Here is a 23,948-nt window from a genome sequence, read left to right as displayed (position 1 = left end):
ACACTGTTTTTGAAGAAAAACAGTGTTTATTCTCGGCGGACGTGTACGGATTGTCACAGGGGACTTTTGTCCCCCGCAGCCAATCCCCCCTACTACCACCAAGATTGCGATTGCGGGCATCTGCCCGCACGATCACGTGCAAACCCCCCCAAACTGCAGGGACCTGACTAGCGCATCCCTGCGGCTGTAGCAGCTGCGGACGTGAAGCTGGAAATCCGCAGCTCAAAGCGGTAACCCTGAGCCTGACCGTGTAGCCACTGGTAGGTATATGCAAAGTGTGCGTGCAGCGGGCGTTTGTAACGCACCTCCTTCAGGATCCAGATGCTGGCAGCCATTCTTCTTCCTCTGGTCCTCGAAGGCTCTCGATCCCTCTGGTGAGATCCACGCCTGCCATGGATGAAGGGAGAATTGCAGCGTTGGACACAGGGGAGATAGATAATATGCAGGGCTGCCGAAGATCTATTTAGCAGTATGATTCTTTTCCTGCTTTATAGGGTCTAAAAGCTTGTGAAAAAAATGCACCACTTTTAGATTCTAAAATCTGGAAGTAATCATACCGCTAGGGAGGTTAATTAAAGAGACTCTAACAAAATTTTCAGCCTAATTTCTTCTATACCTCGTCTAATGTGGTCTTTCTTACTGCAGCCTTTCCTAGTTGCAGAGTGGCTGTATTATCTCTGTTATATAATCTAATCTTCTTTCCTTTGTCAGCTTTGTAGGCTCAGGCAGGAATGTGCTGCTCTGCTGTGATAGGTAGAAGTCATACACACCTTCTCCACGCCCCCTCCACGCTCTGTATTCTCTCAGCCTATCACATGCTGGTTAGCAGCCATGTTTTTTGTTTGTAAACACTGCCTAAAACTGGCAATTACAAGCCAGGATTGCAGCAGGGAGTGGCAGAAACAGCAAAGAGGGGCCCAGGAGAACATAATGAATAGAATGGTATGCTTTTTATTGTAAACATTTTAGAGTACAGATTCTCTTTAAATGACACCTGAACTGTGAGGGATATGTGAATTGCTTCTAAGGACCCAGTAGGGTCAGAAACGCATCAGCTCTTGTGCTGCCATCTTATGTGCTGTATTGTAATTGATTACTAATGAAATTTTTTGATATTTCGGCATTCTGGATTAAAAGTACTATATTGGCAATTAAAGCTTTTTCTATTTTTTTCTTCTAATACTTTTGGCCTTAGACCCTGAACAAGCATGCAGATCAGATGTTTTTGACTGTAGTCTGGCTGGATTAGCAACATGCTTGTTTTGGGTGCGTGATGCACCCAAAGAGATCAGCAGGACTACCATGCAATTGGTATTGTTAAAAAGGAAATACATTTGGCAGCCTCCATATTCCTCTCAGTTCAGGTGTTCTTTAATGATGCAGCCACAATAGGGATTCGGAGGGAGGAGTAAAATCACTTGCTAGCTTGCAGTCTGTGGTTGATGGTTGGTCAGCCTTGATGATTATTATTATTATTTAGTACTTATATTGGTGGGGGCAGAGTGATGCCTCCCACCTGTCATGTGCACCAGTGTTTGTATTATTTATATAGCTCCAACATCTTCCACAGCGCTTTACAGACTATATATGGCCTTGTCACTGTGTCTCAGAGAAGCTCACAATCTAATCCCTACGGTAGTTATATGTCCGTCGTAGTCTTGGGCCAATTTAGGGATAAGTGCAAGTCCTGAAACAATAGAGTACATTGTCTTGTGGCGGCCTCTGATGATGATGCGAGAGGAGCAGTGCTGGGGGCGAGAGGGCTGTACTCTCCACGGGAGCCGCTGGATGGGGTGAGACACTCCCGACCAGTGCCGGATTTACCATAAGGCACTGCAGGCTTGTGCCTACAGGCGTCTGATGATGGAAAGGTGATTCACTCCCCTCCTCGAGTGCCTCCCTGCTTCACTATGGAGCAGTGTTGCCAACTCATCCCTTTAATTACTGGCACATATGAATTATACAGGTTTCGTGGCTAGGTAGATGCAGTTAAGGCACTGATTATGTGTAAGTAGTCCCAGAACCTGTATAACTTAGATGTGTCAGTAATTAAAGGGATACTGTAGGGGGGGTCGGGGGAAAATGAGTTGAACTTACCCGGGGCTTCTAATGGTCCCCCGCAGGCATCCTGTGCCCGCGCAGCCGCTCACCGATGCACCGGCCCCGCCTCCGGTTCACTTCTGTAATTTCTGACTTTAAAGTCAGAAAACCCCTGCGCCTGCGTTATCGTGTCCTCGCTTCCCCTGATGTCACCAGGAGCGTACTGCGCAGGCACAGACCATACTGGGCTTGTGCTATACACTCCTGGTGACATCAGAGGGAACGAGGACACGGCAACGCAGGCGCAGGGGTTTTCTAAATTTAAAGTCGGAAATTCCAGAAGTGAGCCAGAGGCGGGGCCGGAGCATCGGTGAGTGGCTGCGCGGGCACAGGATGTCTGCGGGGGACCATTACAAGCCACGGGTAAGTTCAACTCATTTTCCCCCGACCCCCCTACAGTATTCCTTTAAAGGGATGAGCTGGCAACACTGCTATGGAGCATAAATGAGAGGCTACTCACGCAGCTCCCTGCATTCCACAGACAAGATCTCCCTTTAGTTGGGGGCACCTCTAGCTACCCAATACACGGGGGAACCTCTGGCTACTTAGCATTAGGTGGCCCGAGGTACACTCAGTATAAAGGGACACCTGTGGCTACCTACACCGGGCAGAAGTAAGGGAGAAGTGACAGCGGAGCCAGCCAGGTTAAATTGGGTGGGGATTTGTGGAGGGCAAAGTGTAGAGTGCCAGAACATCTGTGCCTATATGTTCCTGTGATGTGAATCCGGGCCTGCTCCCGACATTGCTTATTATATACGGGGGTGCAGGAGACACTGGGGCTGGGGGAGAGCGGACACATAGGGGATGAGCGGCAGACATCGACATACAGGGGGACAATGCAGGGAGTCCCCCAATGTTGCAGTGGTTCGTGTCAGCGGGCGTTTGTAAGTCGGGGATTCCCGGCATTAGCCATATAAGGACTTTTTTTTCCCTCCATTTTTTAGGGAGAAAAAGTGCATCTTATACGACAGCAAATACAGTATGCTGGGTGCTGATGGGTGAGTGAATGAATGCTATTAGTGTGCTGCCCTGTAGTAGACACACTCGCTTACACATAGAAACACCCTCTGAAGACACACTTACACACCGAAACACACTCAGACACACTGCGCATCTCCAAGCACAGCAGCAGCACATAGATAGGAGATTGGGTTAGAGCAGTGAATAATAATGGATACACACTCTGGCAGCTCTCCGGTCCTGTGTGTCAGCAGCAAGGCGAGAGAGAAGATTATCTGCTGTATCAGGGCCGGTTCACATTACAAACGCGGATGGCCACGCATGCGGAACGCAACGCGTACGAACGCACGCCATCCGCGTTTGTATGCGTTGCGTGGCTGATCCCATCACTGAAAAGTGAATGGGACAGCCGCGCGTTTTTGCTAAATCTGCGTGCAGCATGCGTTCCCGGACCGCACTGGTCCGGAACGCATGCAGTGTGAACATCAGACAGTGCACTCTATGCACTGTCTGATGTCGTGCGTGACGGCCTCCTGCACGCGTTTCCAGAAACGCGGCTGGACACGCGTGCAGTCTGAACGGGCCCTCAGTGTACAGCACTGCTGCTCCCTAGAATTTGCTTCCTGAATTAAATGATTCAGGTGTGGTAAGGCTGACCCTGACAGGTAAGGAGGAGAGCCAATGAGAGCCGACCGCTCACCAAAATTAGGTGGGGGCATGCCCGGCCAATAGGGCTTGGAGAAACACTGGTACATATAAGAAACATGATGTTATGAGTTTACAATATTTTAAAGGGATGAGATATTAAAAGGGACAGAGACAACGTCTGACCAGCAGCCGTGGTCTCATCGCAGTTGGAAGCCAGGGACACTAACCGGACAGGTCACGCCAAAACCCCAGGGGACTCATTCACTGTTCTACACCTCTTTCTTTGTCTCTCTCTCTCTCTCTCTCTCTCTCTCTCTCTCTCTCTCTCTCTCTCTCTCTCTCTCTCTCTCTCTCTCTCTCTCTCTCTCTCTCTCTCTCTCTCTCTCTCTCCCTCTCCCTCTCCCTCTCTCTCTCTCTCTCTCTCCCTCTCTCTCTCTCCCCCAAGATAGACCAGGGGCATCTGATTCAAAGTATCGCTGCAGAAGCGGTTTGAGTGCCATAGACGGCAGCGGATGTCCCCCTGGTTCTTCTCTTGGGTCCATTCTTTATGGGTTCTCTACCTATGCTTTACTCTGTCTGTATTTATGCATTGTACCTACTGTATGTATCCACTGTGTATATGTATGCGCTATAGGTATCTACTGTGTACTTACTGTATGCTGACTGTTCAATTTCTGTACTGTACCACCACCGACCCTGTTGTGCCAAAATCAATTCCGGGTACAACTCACGTTGTACTTGGCGAAATAAATGATTCTGATTCTGAAAGTACAGTGTCTTCATAGGGGCTTAGAACTATTAATCTTCTAAGGGCTTTCTGTGGACTTTATCCAGCTTTGCTTCTCCACGATTTATCATTTAGTAGAACTTCCAGTATGTGCTGTCATAAACCTTACATGTTTACTCAATTTTATCTTTTCAAGATTTCCTTAAGCCTGCTTTGCATTGTGAGGATGGTAGCCACAGAACTGTGGACACAAGTCAGATGGTATGTGCAAATATGGAGACTCTTTGTGATAACCTTTGTTGTCAGCATTGGCTGGAACTGGATGTACTTGTACAAGGTAAGATTTAAAACCTGTCATTTGAGAAATATGGAGACTACCATTCTTGACTTTTTTTTTTTTTTTTTTTTTTTTAACAGTTGTAGTGCAGAACCTTTGGCGGTGATAGGGCATGAAAGTGCTTCTGACACTTCATATAGTGGTGTAATGGGAGAGTCAAAATCCAAACCTCTAGCCACATAATTTACTTGCAGAGGGTGAAATATAAGATTCTGTCCTTTTCTCAGTAAGCAGCTAGGAAGAGCAGGCAGTGGTTGTGATACCTTAGTGACATGCCTGTCTTTATGTATGGATCCTTTAATGCAGGGCTTTTCAATCTTTTCACTAATTGTACCACTTTTATTGCCTGAAAAATTTCAAGTACCACCAGTGTGCCTGTGCAGTAGATCTGACCCAATCAGACTTGGCTGTTTCCGCCAGAGCCCGAGCGGAGAGCAGCTACTGCACAAGCGCTCACGCTGGGGGTCCCAGCACTGGATTCCCTCTACTGAAGAGGAAGGGGGAAACCCCCTCCTGAGGTAAGTACCCCCCGGGGCACTTTTTTATTAAAGGTACACTTTAAGAAAAGGGGGGCATATGGGAGGGGAATAGCAGGGATGCATTAGTGGGAAAAAGGATTAAAATTGGATTGCTAGCCTCTGTAGGTAGATTGCCTAATATAGGTAGCCTTTCCAGTTCCTCCTCCTCTTCCCTACTTCAATATAGATAGTCCCCTCCCACCACCAGAGAGCTGGGCAGTGACCCACCACAAAGTTCAGCTACCCCTCGATCGCTCCTCACTGTGCTGCCCTGCAGCATAGTTCAGACCTCAAATCAGTGGCAACCCAGCCGCCGTGATGTCACTTCCTGTATTTGAAGTATACCTGCCATCACTGTGCACTGTTCACCTGGCTGTCTCTTTACTGCTGATCTGAGGTCTGTAGTATGCCGCAGGGCAGCACAGTGAGGAGCAAGTGAGGGGAAGACAGAATGGGACCAGAACAAGCAGCAGGTGAGCAATTAAGTAGCAAACTTGGAGTGTACCACCTGGCCAACAGCAAAGTACCACTGGTGGTACGCGTACCACAGGTTGAAAAGCCCTGCTTTAATGTATGGATTACTGTTCACGTATATATGTTAAATGTGTTCTCTGTCTAGTACTGGATGGGTTAATTAGGTTTAACACAGCAACTGGAGACGTTGCTGTATTTTGTCTGTCCTTGTGCAGAGTAAGAACAATGAATTGCTGTGCAATAAGTTACATTTCTTACATTTGCTCACATTCTTTGTCCACAAAGCAACATCCACAAAGCAACATGTTCTTCTTGCCCTTGGGTAGAAGAGAAACATGTTTTGTTCACGCGCTTGATTGGCAACATGTGGTCTTTCTGCGCCTGCGCGCAGTGAGAGCATGTTCTGATCACGCGCTAAAATAGCAACATATGGTCTTTCTGCGCTTGCGCGGAATAAGATCATGTTGTGATCACGCGCTGAGGCAGCAGCAGCAGCATGTGTTCTTTCTGCGCTTGCATGGAATAGAAACATGTTCTGATTAGCTGCTTATGCGCTTGCGCGGTTATGACGATTCTGTCCGTTAAAGGCAGGGGGAAAACACTTTGACTTCGGGATCTTTCCAGATGATCAGCAGACGTGCTGTTCGTGTATGTTCCAGTTGTTTCCCCTTCCGAGGTCGCTGAGGTCCCCCGATCCTCCATGGGTGATGTCTACAACAGCTTGGTAACGTGTTGATGCATACTTCTAATTACTCAAACTAACTATGATTCTGCAGGCTTAGATAATATTGTAACAGGATTGTAGGACTAAATAAACTATTTCTTTGAGTTAAATATACATGTTTTGCAGCAATTTTGGTTTATTCCCATCTTTGAATGGTGAGCGAAGTTAGAGGGTTTAAAAACCCTATTTGCTTAGGCAAAACATTAACCACTTGAGGACCTAGGGCTTTCTACCCCTTAAGGACCGGCCACTTTTTTTCCATTCAGACCACTGCAGCTTTCACAGTTTATTGCTTGCTCATACAACCTACCACCTAAATGAATTTTGGCTGCTTTTCTTGTCACTAATAAAGCTTTCTTTTGGTGCTATTTGATTGCTCCTGCGATTTTTACTTTTTATTATATTCATCAAAAAAGACATGAATTTTGGCAAAAAAATGATTTTTTTTAACTTTCTGTGCTGACATTTTTCAAATAAAGTAAAATTTCTGTATACATGCAGCGCGAAAAATGTGGACAAACATGTTTTTGATAAAAAAAAACCCATTCAGTGTATATTTCTTGGTTTGGGTAAAAGTTATAGCGTTTACAAACTATGGTGCAAAAAGTGAATTTTCTCATTTTCAAGCATCTATGTCTTTTCTGACCCCCTGTCATGTTTCATGAGGGGCTAGAATTCCAGGATAGTATAAATACCCCCCAAATTACCCCATTTTGGAAAGAAGACATCCCAAAGTATTCACTGAGAGGCATAGTGAGTTCATAGAAGATATTATTTTTTGTCACAAGTAAGCGGAAAATGACACTTTGTGAGGGGGAAAAAAAAAAAAAAAAGTTTCCATTTCTTCTAACTTGCGACAAAAAAAAATGAAATCTGCCACGGACTCACCATGCCCCTCTCTGAATACCTTGAAGGGTCTACTTTCCAAAATGGGGTCATTTGTGGGGTGTGTTTACTGTCCTGACATTTTGGGGGATGCTAAATTGTAAGCACCCCTGTAAAGCCTAAAGGTGCTCATTGGACTTTGGACCCCTTAGCGCAGTTAGGCTGCAAAAAAGTGCCACACATGTGGTATTGCCGTACTCAGGAGAAGTAGTATAATGTGTTTTGGGGTGTATTTTTACACATACCCATGCTGGGTGGGAGAAATATCTCTGTAAATGACAATTTGTTAATTTTTTTTACACACAATTGTCCATTTACAGAGATCTTTCTCCCACTCAGCATGGTTATGTGTAAAAATACACCCCAAAATACATTATACTACTTCACCTGAGTACGGCGATACCACATGTGTGGCACTTTTTTGCACCCTAACTGCGCTAAAGGGCCCAAAGTCCAATGAGTACCTTTAGGATTTCACAGGTCATTTTGAGAAATTTCGTTTCAAGACTACTCCTCACGGTTTAGGGCCCCTAAAATGCCAGGGCAGTATAGGAACCCCACAAATGACCCCATTTTAGAAAGAAGACACCCCAAGGTATTCCGTAAGGAGTATGGTGAGTTCATAGAAGATTTTATTTTTTGTCACAAGTTAGCGGAAAATGACACTTTGTGAAAAAACACAATTAAAATCAATTTCCGCTAACTTGTGACAAAAAATAAAATCTTCTATGAACTCGCCATACTACTAACGGAATACCTTGGGGTGTCTTCTTTCTAAAATGGGGTCATTTGTGGGGTTCCTATACTGCCCTGGCATTTTAGGGGCCCTAAACCGTGAGGAGTAGTCTTGAAACGAAATTTCTCAAAATGACCTGTGAAATCCTAAAGGTACTCATTGGACTTTGGGCCCTTTAGCGCAGTTAGGGTGCAAAAAAGTGCCACACATGTGGTATCGCCATACTCGGGAGAAGTAGTACAATGTGTTTTGGGGTGTATTTTTACACATACCCATGCTGGGGGGGGAGAAATACCTCTGTAAATGGACAATTGTGTGTAAAAAAATCAAAAGATTGTCATTTACAGAAGTATTTCTCCCACCCAGCATGGGTATGTGTAAAAATACACCCCAAAACACATTATACTACTTCTCCCGAGTACGGCGATACCACGTGTGGCACTTTTTTGCACCCTAACTGCACTAAGGGGCCCAAAGTCCAATGAGTACCTTTAGGATTTCACAGGTCATTTTTGTTTCAAGACTACTCCTCACGGTTTAGGGCCCCTAAAATGCCAGGGCAGTATAGGAACCCCACTAATGACCCCATTTTAGAAAGAAGACACCCCAAGGTATTCCGTTAGGAGTATGGTGAGTTCATAGAAGTTTTTATTTTTTTGTCACAAGTTAGCGGAAATTGATTTTAATTGTTTTTTTTCACAAAGTGTCATTTTCCGGAAAATGACACTTTGTGAAAAAACACAATTAAAAAAGTATTTTTGCACCCTAACTGCACTAAGGGGCCCAAAGTCCAATGAGTACCTTTAGGATTTCACAGGTCATTTTTGTTTCAAGACTACTCCTCACGGTTTAGGGCCCCTAAAATGCCAGGGCAGTATAGGAACCCCACTAATGACCCCATTTTAGAAAGAAGACACCCCAAGGTATTCCGTTAGGAGTATGGTGAGTTCATAGAAGTTTTTATTTTTTTGTCACAAGTTAGCGGAAATTGATTTTAATTGTTTTTTTTCACAAAGTGTCATTTTCCGCTAACTTGTGACAAAAAATAAAATCTTCTATGAACTCACCATACTCCGTACGAAATACCTTTGGGTGTCTTCTTTCTAGAATGGGGTCATTTGTGGGGTTCCTATACTGCCCTGGCATTTTAGGGGCCCTAAACCGTGAGGAGTAGTCTTGAAACCAAATGTCGCAAAATGACCTGGGAAATCCTAAAGGTACTCATTGGACTTTGGGCCCCTTAGCGTACTTGGGGTGTAAAAAAAAAGTGCCACACATGTGGTACCGCCGTACTCAGGAGAAGTAGTATAATGCGTTTTGGGGTGTATTTTTACACATACCCATGCTAAGTGGGAGAAATATCTCCGTAAATGACAATTGTTTGATTTTTTTACACACAATTGTCCATTTACATAGAAATTTCTCCCACCCAGCATGGGTATGTGTAAAAATACACCCCAAAACACATTATACTACTGTTCCTGAGTACGGCGGTACCACATGTGTGACACTTTTTTGCAGCCTAGGTGCGCTAAGGGGCCCAACGTCCTATTCACAGGTCATTTTGAGGCATTTGTTTTCTAGACTACTCCTCGCGGTTTAGGGCCCCTAAAATGCAAGGGCAGTATAGGAACCCCACAAGTGACCCCATTTTAGAAAGAAGACACCCCAAGGTATTCCGTTAGGTGTATGGCGAGTTCATAGAAGATTTTATTTTTTGTCACAAGTTAGTGAAAAATGACACTTTGTGAAAAAAAAAACAATAAAAATTAATTTCCGCTAACTTTAGACAAAAAATAAAATCTTCTATGAACTCGTCATACACCTAACAGAATACACTAGGAGATATAATAAAGGAGGGGTGTGGCCTGACTGAGTACAAACAAGCAAATCATATTCAAAAAATATACAAAAACTTTATTCAATACAAATCCAAATACTAAAACCATATAATGTACCGCAACTCCCACCAAAAAGCCCACCAACCCCCAATCCCACCTGTCATGCCCCAATGGATGCCCCGGACCTCACAGCTCCCCCCACTCCACTATCTCATGTGCACATGATTAAGTTCAGAACTGCGCAGTTTCTAACAGTTCCTCTCTGAGCTCAGAATTGGAAAGATTGTGTAGTAACAAATTGGCCTCTGGGCTTCCTAAAAAATGTACACTTGAACATTAATGACAGGCCGAGGTTTGAAATAGGCCCTGGGAGTATATCCACTCCACATTTGTTAGTGCAACTTTGTATTAATTCATCACAGCGACAGTAGCAGGTCTGCCAGTCAGGATACAAACAAATAGATATACATAGTTCATTCCAGCAGAGGTCAGAGCAAAGCACATGAAGCAGATATAGTGTTGGAACAGCAGCAGCACAGCTTAATTGGTATGGCATAGCATGCCTAGGTGTCAGTCCTCCAATTTACACCTGTGGTTGGCTGGTCACATCAAAGATGACAGGTTTGCCAGTCAAAACTCACACAGATTGATGTGCATGATACGGCTCAGCAAAGATCAAAAGCAAGGCACATAGCAAATGCGACAAACAGGATACCAGCAGCACAGCTAGGTCCGCATAGCACAGCATACATTGATGTCAGTCACCAGGTAGATGCATATAATTGTGCAGATGTAAAGCATGGCCAAATGCTACAACTCTTGCCAGGAGTGATGCCTATGCCCAAGGGGCTCTTACTGTGTGTTGATCTTGCTGGCTCATATTAAGTCCATGTGCTCATGCTGCGTGGAGAGGTCGCGCTGGAAGGGAAGCCGAGAACCCACAAGGGCTACAGGAGAGGATGCGGCAGCGTGCTGATGGTGGAGGACGGCGTCCTCAATCGATTTCGCCGGCTCTTCCGGCTTCTTCAGGAGGCGTGTCCCATCGCACATGACGCCGCAGCTATGTGCAGGCCGCCGGCCAATCCGGCCGCAGACACGGCGCCACCCGCCCCCACCCCAGGGCCGCCGCGAGCAGGGGGGCGGGGCAGGCAGACACGACGGGCGCGCCGCAATGGCGCGCGCGACGCGTCCGCCAAGCCCCGCCCCCCCGCACGCCGGCCCCGGGGAGGGGGCGGGAGGCACCAGGAAGCAGCCGGATCCGACGGCGGCAGCACAGAAGCAGCAGGCGCCCCATGCATGTCCCCAGATAAACAGGGCAACTGCCCAAAAATTTGTTTTAATAAAAAAATGCAAAGTAAATGTCCAATATATACTGGCACAGAGGCCAACATTGTTTAGCACTAATATAGATAGAATACCTCTCCGTGAGACTGTCAACTAAATATATGCCCCTCCTTTACAGTGAAAAACATGCTAGATGCATGCCGTCACCTAGAGGGGAGAAGGTGCCTTTAAACGGCACCTGACCATGTCACCAAGGACATATATAAAAATCCGGAGTTTCATGAAGTGAGATGCCACAGCGCCCAAGACCCCCAAAGCCCCCACCCTAGAGGATTACACACAGACACAGGTAATACGTAACCGCAGCACCCATATAGTAATACTCTCACTGAAGTGGGAGAAAGGGAACATAACTGGTATTTTCATTGAGACCTGGTGATTTGGTTGCATCAAGGTCAAAAATCCACCGTGCCTCACGTTGCAACAACAAGCGGTCCATATTGCCACCTCTCACGGTATTGTGGATCCTATCCAGGCCAACAAATCGTAAACATTGAAAATTGCCTCCATGGGCCGACTTAAAGTGTCTTGCCACAGGGGTAAGACTATTAACGTTAGTACTTTTAATACTTGTAATGTGCTGCGAAATTCGCGAGCGGAATTCGTTTTTTGTCTTTCCCACATAGAACGCCCCGCAAGGGCAAATCAATAAATAAACAACTAAAGATGTACTGCAATTCACATAGTGTGGGAGGTGCCAAACACGGCCATCTGGCAGATTGACCGTCTTGCCCACCTGAATGTACCGACATACAGAGCAACCGCCACACGTGTATGTGCCAGTCGCTTTACAATGTTTTATGCTGGCCTGGGGATCCACAAAATGGCTGCTCACAAGAAAATCTCGCAGGGAAGGGGCCCTGCGAAATGAAAAAAGGGGGGCTCCCGTTACAACGACCCCATTTTAGAAAGAAGACACCCCAAGGTATTCCGTTAGGTGTATGGCGAGTTCATAGAAGATTTTATTTTTTGTCACAAGTTAGTGAAAAATGACACTTTGTGAAAAAAACCCAATAAAAATCAATTTCCGCTAACTTTTGACAAAAAATAAAATCTTCTATGAACTCGTCATACACCTAACAGAATACCTTGGGGTGTCTTTTTTTCTAAAATGGGGTCACTTGTGGGGTTCCTATACCGCCCTGGCATTTTACAGGCCCAAAACTGTGAGTAGTCTGGAAACCAAATGTCTCAAAATGACTGTTCAGGGGTATAAGCATCTGAAAATTTTGATGACAGGTGGTCTATGAGGGGGTGAATTTTGTGGAACCAGTCATAAGCAGGGTGGCCTTTTAGATGACAGGTTGTATTGGGCCTGATCTGATGGATAGGAGTGCTAGGGGGGTGACAGGAGGTGATTGATGGGTGTCTCAGGGGGTGGTTAGAGGGGAAAATAGATGCAATCAATGCACTGGGGAGGTGATCGGAAGGGGGTCTGAGGGGGATCTGAGGGTTTGGCCGAGTGTACAGGAGCCCACACGGGGCAAATTGGGGCCTGATCTGATGGGTAGGTGTGCTAGGGGGTGACAGGAGGTGATTGATGGGTGTCTCAAGGTGTGATTAGAGGGGGGAATAGATGCAAGCAATGCACTGGCGAGGTGATCAGGGCTGGGGTCTGAGGGCATTCTGAGCGTGTGGGCGGGTGATTGAGTGCCCTAGGGGCAGATAGGGGTCTAATCTGATAGGTAGCAGTGACAGGGGGTGATTGATGGGTAATTAGTGGGTGTTTAGGGTAGAGAACAGATGTAAACACTGCACTTGGGAGGTGATCGGACGTCGGATCTGCGGGCGATCTATTGGTGTGGGTGGGTGATCAGATTGCCCGCAAGGGGCAGGTTAGGGGCTGATTGATGGGTGGCAGTGACAGCGGGTGATTTATGGGCAGCAGTGACAGGGGGTGATTGATGGGTGGCAGTGACAGGGGGTGATTGATGGGTGATTGATAGGTGATTGACAGGTAATCAGTGGGTTATTACAGGGGAGAACAGATGTAAATATTTCACTGGCGAATTGATAAGGGGGGGTCTGAGGGCAATCTGAGCGTGTAGGCGGGCGATTGGGTGCCCGCAAGGGGCAGATTAGGGTCTGATCTGATGGGTAACAGTGACAGGTGGTGATAGGGGGTGATTGATGGGTGATTGATGGGTAATTAGTGGGTGTTTAGAGGAGAGAATAGATGGAAACACTGCGCTTGGGTGGTGATAGAGGAGAGAATAGATGGAAACACTGCGCTTGGGTGGTGATCTGATGTCGGATCTGCGGGCGATCTATTGGTGTGGGTGGGTGATCAGTTTGCCCGCAAGGGGCAGGTTAGGGGCTGATTGTTGGGTGGCAGTGACAGGGGGTGATTGATGGGTGATAGGTGATTGGCAGGTGATTGACAGGTGATCAGTGGGTTATTACAGGGAAGGCCAGATGTAATTAATGCACTGGCGAATTTATAAGGGGGGGGGGGGTCTGAGGGCAATCTGAGCGTGTGGGCGGGTGATTGGGTGCCCGCAAGGGGCAGATTAGGGTCTGATCTGATAGGTAACAGTGACGGTTGGTGATAGGGGGTGATTGATGGGTGATTGATGGGTAATTAGTGGGTGTTTAGAGAAGATAACAGATGTAAACAATGGATTTGGGAGGTGATCTGACGGCGGGTTTGCGGGCGATCTAATGGTGTGAGTGGGTGATCAGATTGCCCGCAAGGGGCAGGTTAGGGGCTGATTGATGGGTGGCAGTGACAGGGGGTGATTGATGGGTGATAGGTGATTGGCAGGTGATTGACAGGTGATCAGTGGGTTATTACAGGGAAGAACAGATGTAATTAATGCACTGGTGAATTGATAAGGGGGGGGGGGTCAGAGGGCAATCTGAGCGTGTGGGCGGGTGATTGGGTGCCCGCACGGGGCAGATTAGGGTCTGATCTGATAGGTAAAAGTGACAGGTGGTGATAGGGGGTGATTGATGGGTGATTGATGGGTAATTAGTGGGTGTTTAGAGGAGAGAATAGATGTAAACAATGGATTTGGGAGGTGATCTGATGTCGGATCTGCGGGCGATCTATTGGTGTGGGGGGGTGATCAGATTGCCCGCAAGGGGCAGGTTAGGGGCTGATTGATGGGTGGCAGTGACAGGGGGTGATTGACGGGTGATTGACGGGTGATTGACAGGTGATCAGGGGGGATAGATGCATACAGTACATGGGGGGAGGGGTCTGGGGGGGGTCTGGGGAGAATCTGAGGGGTGGGGGGGTGATCAGGAGGGAGCGGGGGGATAAAAAAAAATAGCTTTGACAGATAGTGACAGGGAGTGATTGATGGGTGATTAGGGGGGTGATTGGGTGCAAACAGGGGTCTGGGGGGTGGGCAGGGGGGGGTCTGATGGGTGCTGTGGGCGATCTGGGGCAGGGGGGGGGGGAAAATCAGTGTGCTTGGTGCAGACTAGGGTGGCTGCAGCCTGCCCTGGTGGTCCCTCGGACATTGGGACCACCAGGGCAGGAGGCAGCCTGTATAATACACTTTGTAAACATTACAAAGTGTATTATACACTTTGTATGCGGCGATTGTCGGGTAACATCCCGCCGGCGCTTCCGTATGGCCGGCGGGATGTTGCGGCGGGTGAGCGGCGCCAGGCGGAGGATCGCGTCACGGATGACGCGATCGCTCCGCCCATGCCCATACAAGGACCGCCGCCAATTGTCAATACGGCGGTCCTTGCGGCGTCCACTTCCCGGCCGCCAATTGTATATACGGCGGTCGGGAAGTGGTTAATTGGCGTAGTCTTGGCAGGATCCTTCCTTTCAATTTGTTGAATTGTATGCTCAGATTTGGTTGATATTTTGCCCAGTGGCTCCCCTGTGCACCAGGAGTCATTGTGCAAAGTTTTGCAAATTGAGGGTTCAAATCGATATATCTCATTAAAGGAAAGAGATATTGAGATTTTGCAAACAGTTTCAATATCTACGCAAACAGTGGTAGCATTTAAGCTACTTGGCATTTTGCCAAAAGTTTCAAAGTGAGAACTTTTGAACCGATTATCAAGGCCTACTTGGACTTGGGGTGCAGTCATACTTTGATGAGGGTCACCTCTGGTCCAAATCCCGCCCACTTGGCAGAAAGTAAAAAATTCTACATGTTTAAAAGGATGGATAAAACGAAAAATGAAAGTGTAGTGGAGATTCCCGGCTGGTCCGGACTTCCCTACAGCATTCTAGTTCAGGAATTAGTGAATTGTGTGCCTGCAGAGTCATGGGAGAGTAAGTTGGGAGATGTTAAACCTCTAGATGTAGTGCATACTCTAGAGGGTGTGTGTCCATGTTAAGTCAGGTGATGCAACTGCCTTAGGGCAGAGCCCCTTAACCTCCTTGCCGGTTATCCCGAGCTCAGCTCGGGGTAACCTGCGCAGGAGGATATCTCAGGCCCCGCTGGGCCGATTTGCATAATTTTTTTTTTGTTACAAGCAGCTAGCACTTTGCTAGCTGCTTGTAACTTCCGATCGCCGCCGCTCGCCGCCGATCCGCTGCAATCCGCCGCGCCGAGTCGCTCCCCCCCGCCCCAGAGCCCTGCGCTGCCTGGCCAATCAGTGCCAGGCAGCGTTGAGGGGCGGATCGGGATTCCCTATGACGTCCCGACGTCCATGACGTCGGTGACGTCATCCCGCCCCGTCGCCATGGCGACCGGGGAAGCCCTGCAGGAAATCCCGTTCTCAACGGGATTCCCTGCATACTCTGATCGCCGAAGGCGATCAGAGTGGGTGGGGGGATGCCGCCGCTTAGCGGCTATCATGTAGCGAGCCCTTGGCTCGCTAAATGATTTAAAAAAAAAAAAAAAAAATTAAAAAAATGTGCGGCGCTGCCTCCTTGCCGGATTTTTTAGACCGGCAAGGAGGTTAATGTTGTTAATGTACTTAACCTCCTTAGCGGTAACCCCGTGCTGGACACGGGGTAAGCCGCCGGAGGGTGCCGCTCAGGCCCTGCTGGGCCGATTTTCATAATTTTTTTTTTGCTGGACGCAGCTAGCACTTTGCTAGCTGCGCCAGCACTCTGATCGCCGCCGGCCCCCGCCCGATCGCCGCTATCTGCTGCGGCGCGCGGCCCCCCCCCCCCCCAGACCCCAGCGCTGCCTGGCCAATCAGTGCCAGGCAGCGCCGAGGGGTGGCCCGGGACTCCCAATGACGTCCCGACGTCGGTGACGTCATCCCGCCCCGTCGCCATGGCGACGGGGGAAGCCCTCCAGGAAATCCCGTTCTATGAACGGGATTTCCTGATCGGAGATCGCCGAAGGCGATCGAAGCGGGCGGGGGGATGCCGCTCAGCAGCGGCTATCATGTAGCGAGCCCTGGGCTCGCTACATGATTTAAAAAAATAAAAAAATAAAAAACATTGCTGCGCTGCCCCCTGGCGGGATTTTTCATACCGCCAAGGGGGTTAAGGGGGTCCCCGTTAAAGCGGGTGATGTTGTCACTTTCGGGCGACGTAGTGGGATGTTGCTGACAGCTTACAGAAAGGTTTGATAAAGATTGTGTGAGTTAAAAGAATCAGAAATCCTCAATGTTGTTAATTTACTTGAGGGTATAAGCTTAAAGTGTAAAAATATATTGTCCAAGCAGGAGTTATTAGAAATCCTGACAAATAGGATTCATATGTCTGGGATTCCAATGCTGCAAATGATCATTGGGTCATTTGTCCTGCGGATCTCATTTTTCAATCCTAAATTAGACTCTTTAATTGAAATAATGAGAATAAAGAAGATCATTGGGGTTATCAAAATTGAAGAAAAAAAAAATTTAAATGTAAGATTTTTAAGAAATGAGCTGGAGGAAGTAGTTGGGAAAGATACTCCTATGATCACATATTTTGGATTGTTATCAGTGGAGCAGGGAGCTTCTGTAAATAAAAAGAAGTCAAACTCTGTCATTGATCATTGCACAGAAATAGGACAGTGTGCATTTAACTGGGTTGAATATAAGTATGTCAGGTTTAGTAAAGTAATTGTTTTTGGGTTTTGTTTGGTTTTTTGTTTGTTTGTTTTTTTTAGACTAGAGCACAAATGTATTTTGTTGGATCTGAAAAGACTAGGAATAGCTGGGAGTTTTCTTCAGGTTGTTACTGCTGTTTTGTCCCTTTTAAGGAAAATCCCATACTCTTGATGGTCAGGGAAAAACAGGGATGGGAAATAAGGGACAGAGAGTAACTTGACAGCAGGGGCGTAGCAATAGGGGGTGCAGAGGTTGCGACCGCATCGGGGCCCTTGGGCCAGAGGGGCCCCGTAGGGCCCTCCATGAAACTGCAGTATTAGCTCTCTATTGGTCCTGTGCTCATAATAATTACTTTTATAGATACTTTGAATAGTGATAACCATTAACAAACTGTTCCCCATCCCCTTCTTGCACCTCTGACACTGTAGTTGCCATTAGCAAGTTTTGGCGCGCTGTATCAATTGTTATGTATAGAGTGCTTGGGGGGGCCCCATGTAAAACTTGCATCGGGGCCCAAAGCTCCTAAGCTACGCCACTGAATTTCAGCTTTTCCTACTAAGTTTTTAATACAGTCTGTGTCTTTGTTGCATAGATATGGAAGTATATTCTCCACAGAAACTTGGAGTGCTGTGTTTAAACTTGTAAAGCAAATTCCTAAAAGTGACAGTACCCCACTCTACTGGCAGAGTTAAAATGGTAATATAATCTGGACAAGACAGATCATTATCGTGCATGTTATATGCTTGGACTCCTTGGTATCGTGTTGTTGATCGCTTCAGGGGTTGGAGCCTGGACTCCGGGCACTAAGCTAGTGCCTATAGATTCAACTGCTTCCCAATGGATGATGATAAACAGCACAAAGTCCAGTCCAATCAGGAGTGCCGAGCTGGAGGCTGCTGTACAGTTGCTAATTTAACTCTTTCTGGAACTGTGTGGCAGGTGCCTAGTCCTGCTAAAAGACCATATTTCCCATGTCCACTACAATTGGGTGATAAGAAGATTAAGGATTTAGGAACATTCTTTGTACTGTATCGAGATGAGGAGTATCTTAAGATCTACCTGTGTCACTAGTTGACACCTCAGCTTGAGTGGGGTTAAACATGTGTAAGAATGCTACTGATATTTTTAAAGTGTCCATTCCACTACAAGGATTGCAATGTTTATTCGTGAACATTAATGTCTAAAATTGATCCAGGACAGTTCGACATGCTCAAAAGACTGTTCTGCATACTCAGATAACTTTTCCTCCTTCAAAGACTTGTCCAAAGGGCCGTATCAAAAGAGCTTGGAATGATACCTTGCTTGGTGGTTATGGCTCTCTTACTGGAACTTTAAATGGCTTTGATATAGAGACTCTTGCTAATAGATTGCCTAATGCAGGAAGTAAAATAAATTATGCTTTGACTTTACAGGCTAAATGGATGCCAAACATATACTATCCTGCTATGATTAGTGCTGGTGTTGATACAATGATTGCTGATATAACTGGTTCGTCTGTATATTTTACTAATCAGTTTGATACTAACATGACAATGTTTGTTGATTGGACTGTCTGTACATTGCATACCATTTATCAGATTCAACAGAAATCCTCTATGCAATTAGCATTGATGACTGGTAATGAACAAGTATGGAGGTCAGTTTTTAATTCTTCAGTTCCCCAAGATTGGTGGATACATTTGGAATCTGAGAAAATGACATACAATGATACAGTCTGCACGGGTATTATTGTAATGTATAATGTCACCAAAATGTCTGTCATGTGTAAATTTGTGGTCATGCCTTTGATTATGGGTGCTCCTGGTTTTCAGCACTTCTGGCAACCAGAGTTTTGATGAGTGTAATCAAACACATGACCTTTCATATTGTGATAGTACCCTAGAAGGTACAATTTGTAAATTGCAGTCGGCAGTTTATGAACCTTGCCTTTTGCAGAATACTATTAATGTCTGCAAATGGACTGTCCTTCCATTTAATTATGAAATGATGGTGAAGATTGCTCCACAACAGATATGTTGACAAATGTTTCAGTAATACCCCATATGGTCACTCCTTTTTCAGGGCGTTTGTCTAATGTTTCTAGCATTATTTGGCATAATGAAACTTTTTTTTTTTTTTTTTTATTGCAGGGGGATAGGGAAACCTCAGTTGCTAAATTTTGGTCCCCAATTATGCCTGATATGCCTAATTGGGATTTTAACTTGCCGCGGTTACATAAATTAATGAACGCTTCTGAAGACGTTTAGAAACATATTGTTTTATTAAATAAAACTCTTGCACAGCATATTCTGTCTACAACTATTGTTGCTGATAAAATTGTGAAAGTTGGCTCTTCTATTGCAGATGCCACATCACATCATTGGTGGGATATATTTATGGGATATTCTCCTAGTGCTACTTCTGTGTTGAATTTTGTTATTCATCCAGTACTAGTCTTATGTATTGTGATGTTCCTCATTACATTGTGGAACTTATGTGACTTATCGGCTTTGCTGTCGGTCTAAGGTTAGGTTTGCAACATATGGTTCGTGAACACTAATCAAGGGCCGAATGTGATACGTTAGTGACATGCCTGTCTTTATGTATGGATCCTTTAATGTATGGATTACTGTTCACGTATATATGTTAAATGTGTTCTCTGTCTAGTACTGGATGGGTTAATTAGGTTTAACACAGCAACTGGAGACGTTGCTGTATTTTGTCTGTCCTTGTGCAGAGTAAGAACAATGAATTGCTGTGCAATAAGTTACATTTCTTACATTTGCTCACATTCTTTGTCCACAAAGCAACATCCACAAAGCAACATGTTCTTCTTGCCCTTGGGTAGAAGAGAAACATGTTTTGTTCACGCGCTTGATTGGCAACATGTGGTCTTTCTGCGCCTGCGCGCAGTGAGAGCATGTTCTGATCACGCGCTAAAATAGCAACATATGGTCTTTCTGCGCTTGCGCGGAATAAGATCATGTTGTGATCACGCGCTGAGGCAGCAGCAGCAGCATGTGTTCTTTCTGCGCTTGCATGGAATAGAAACATGTTCTGATTAGCTGCTTATGCGCTTGCGCGGTTATGACGATTCTGTCCGTTAAAGGCAGGGGGAAAACACTTTGACTTCGGGATCTTTCCAGATGATCAGCAGACGTGCTGTTCGTGTATGTTCCAGTTGTTTCCCCTTCCGAGGTTGCTGAGGTCCCCCGATCCTCCATGGGTGATGTCTACAACAGCTTGGTAACGTGTTGATGCATACTTCTAATTACTCAAACTAACTATGATTCTGCAGGCTTAGATAATATTGTAACAGGATTGTAGGACTAAATAAACTATTTCTTTGAGTTAAATATACATGTTTTGCAGCAATTTTGGTTTATTCCCATCTTTGAATGGTGAGCGAAGTTAGAGGGTTTAAAAACCCTATTTGCTTAGGCAAAACAGTGGTCCAGTGGGGAAACTGAAGGCGGTCAATAACTCAGTGGTAGATGCTACCATGGCCTGCTTTAATAATTATCCATTTTGGATTCAGATCAGCAGCGTTTTATTTTATTTATATTTCTCATGTGCTATAAAACTAGTCGTAGGCATACAAGAGTAGTTGAAGACATGATCTAATTATTTTCATGGTGTGTTTTAGGATTACATACTGAAAACAGGTTTCACCAAGTATCTGCTGTTCATGCTATGGTGAGGGGAAGGGAGGTCCTGAGCAGACATTGGTGGCATTGCACCAAACAAGGTTTCCCATATTGCTTGGTCACTTTCACTAGGGCACCATTGGGGTGGGTTCTGTCAATGAATCCATATATATAAGTTCATAACATGATTTTGCTGAAGATGACCAGAAAGTAGCTGTCATCTTATAAATTCAATGGATTTTACGCTCCCATATGCTCAGGTGTTTCTTCCTCTGTTGCTATGCTATGTCCTTGCTCCTAATCCTTTTTGCTTCAAAACAAAAAGTTAGTACACATGGGGCTCAATCTAATTCACTTTTTCTCCTAAGATTTTTCTCCTAGGTGATATTTTCACATTATAAATAAAATGCCTTTTAACCAGCTGAGCGGTCTGGACGAGCTCAGCTCGTCCAACACCGCCAGCGGCTGCCGCTCAGGCCCTGCTGGGCCGATTTTAATGAAATAAAAAGCAGCACACGCAGCCGGCACTTTGCCAGCCGCGTGTGCTGCCTGATCGCCGCCGCTCTGCGGCGATTCGCCGCGAGCAGCGGCGAAAGAGGGTCCCCCCAGCCGCCTGAGCCCAGCGTAGCCGGAACAAAAAGTTCCGGCCAGCGCTAAGGGCTGGATCGGAGGCGGCAGACGTCAGGACGTCGGCTGACGTCGATGACGTCACTCCGCTCGTCGCTATGGCGACGATATAAGCAAAACAAGGAAGGCCGCTCATTGCGGCCTTCCTTGTTTATTCTGGGCGCCGGAGGCGATCGGAAGATCGCCTCCGGAGCGCCCTCTAGTGGGCTTTCATGCAGCCAACTTTCAGTTGGCTGCATGAAATAGTTTTTTTTTAATTTAAAAAAAACCCTCCCGCAGCCACCCTGGCGATTTAATCAGAACGCCAGGGTGGTTAAGCCACCAGCAAGCTAGGAAATTATTTTGACAGTACATTCACCACCTACTAATACTTTTTCAATTGCAGAGTGCAAAAGTTAGAAGAGGCAGAAGAGGAAAAATTATCTCCTAGAACAAGGGTGTCAAGTCTAGTGTCCCCCTTCCTCTCCTATACAGTCCCCTGGTGTCTAGTGGCCCTAATTCCTCTATACAGTTCCCTGGTGTCTAGCGCTTCCCACTTCCACCCCTATCCTGTTGCCTGCTGTCTAGTGGCCGCCCTCCCCTGTTCAGTGTCATGGTGACTAGTGGCCCACTCTGTACCCTTTACAGTTTCTTGATGTCTATTGGCCCCCTGGTGTCTGGTGGCCCCATCCATCCCTATACAGTTCCATGGTGTCCACTGGCCCCTCTCCCTTCACCAGGTGGCTTCATAGTTTCAGTGCTTAGCCATATAGGCTTAGCGCTCAGGTGTTAGTGGGCCAAATACTGTATAATGCAACATGGGGAAAGCACATGCAGGACAAATTTGATGGCACGGAGGCCCAAATATGGCCATGGGCCAAAATTTGTCCTAGAAGCAAACTTAGTAGAAAAAGTGAATTGATTTGAGCCCTTAGTGTAACACTGTGTTAAAGTATCATCCTCCATTGCCCTGGAGTGCCCTACTCATGGGTATGCATCCCAAACTGCACCACCTAGTACACAGACTGCTTACTCCTAGAAAGCTGCCACATCACAGACAGCAATACACATGCAAGGTCTAGCAGCAAACGCTCGGAACACCATGTGGACTCCACCTCTGTGCCGCACCGCCCACTCAAAAGTACACTAGTGTTCTACACAAATATTTTGTATTTTAATGTTTTAAAAAGTATCTTTTCATTTGAGTTTACAGCTAGCAAATGTCTGAAAAACAGGGCTGTGGAGTCAGAGTTGAGGAGTCGGAGAAATTTTGAGTACTTGGAGTCGGTGGTTTCATAAACTGAGGAGTTGGAAGTTGGAGTCGGATGATTTTTGTACCAACTCCAAAGCCCTGGTAAGTATTAGACCAAGAAGTCAAGAGTCTGAGAAATTTTGGGTACCTGGAGTCGGGGTCTATAGTTTCTGAGGAGTCGGAGTTGGAGTCAGATGATTTTTATAACGACTCCACAGCCCTGCTGAAAAATCTCAGTAAGTAGCCATTGTGCTGTTATAAACTCTACGGCTATTCTATAGCTATGTCAACAAATATAACCACACTAAGTCATCTGTAATAATGTGTGTAACATTTCTTGTAATGTTCATCTGAGCAGAGGGGTTTGGTTTTTTTCAAAAGAAATGGAATATCACTTTAATTGTACTTAGTAAACCAAAAACTGAAAAAATCAGAAACATATGTTTTCACAACACTGTAAATGTACACTACCTCTGACCTTTTTAATTATCTTGATGACTGAACTTAAAAGCTTGGTGTGATTTGCCTTCTTAAAACAGAAGGAAACTTGCAATTATTCAGCTTTAAGTGAACATTTGTGGTTACCCACAATGCACCTCTATTGAATATGCAAATGATGTCTTTATTCCCTTGTAAGCCAGGCAAGCATCCAGAACTGCTGGTGTATAGCAAGCCTATAGCTTTAAATTTTACACAGCCACATCAACCCCACATGTAGTCAGCCTGTTTCGGACTTTTGGTCCTCATCACTACATGACAGGGATTGATACGGCTGTATGGGATAGGGCTTGGACCAGTACAACAGGGTAACCAAGCAGCTTGGGGCGACCAGGGCCGGCGCTACCATTAAGGCAAAGGAGGCAGCTGCCCCAGGGCCCCAGAGCTTGTATGGGCCCCCAGTAGCTACAAGAGGAAAAAAATTTTTTTCAAATCGGCCTTATAGTTTTTGAGAAAATCGATTTTAAAGTTTCAAAGGAAAAAAAAAATACACATTTAAAAACCTGCCGACTTTAATGGTTAATAGCAAATCCACCTTAAATGCTAGAAACCCTAAATTTGCAGGATATGTTAAGGAGATCATTAGGAATAAGAGGAAAAAACAATTTTTCAAAAAGACCTTATAGTTTTTGAGAAAATCGATTTTAAATTTTCGAAGGAAAAAAGTATACTTTTAAACGCGGTAAATGTCACTTTTAGTAGCAAACC

The 23,948-nt window shown here is 45.9% G+C and overlaps 1 protein-coding gene across 1 annotated transcript in view; it reads left to right on the top strand.

Moving 5' to 3' along the window:
• The window catches only part of LOC137521179 (chloride channel CLIC-like protein 1), a 104,011-nt gene that overhangs the window by 46,080 nt on the left and 33,983 nt on the right, over window positions 1–23,948 (top strand). Inside the window, exon 7 of the mRNA XM_068240103.1 lies at window positions 4,632–4,772. Coding sequence (XP_068096204.1) covers window positions 4,632–4,772 — 141 coding nt within the window. The remainder of the gene's footprint in view (window positions 1–4,631; window positions 4,773–23,948) is intronic.

This window comes from Hyperolius riggenbachi, chromosome 6 (genome assembly GCF_040937935.1).
Source record: "Hyperolius riggenbachi isolate aHypRig1 chromosome 6, aHypRig1.pri, whole genome shotgun sequence".
NCBI classification, from domain to species: domain Eukaryota; kingdom Metazoa; phylum Chordata; class Amphibia; order Anura; family Hyperoliidae; genus Hyperolius; species Hyperolius riggenbachi.
The sequence above is the reverse complement of the archived record's forward strand: the minus strand, read 5'-3'. Positions and strand labels throughout refer to the sequence as shown.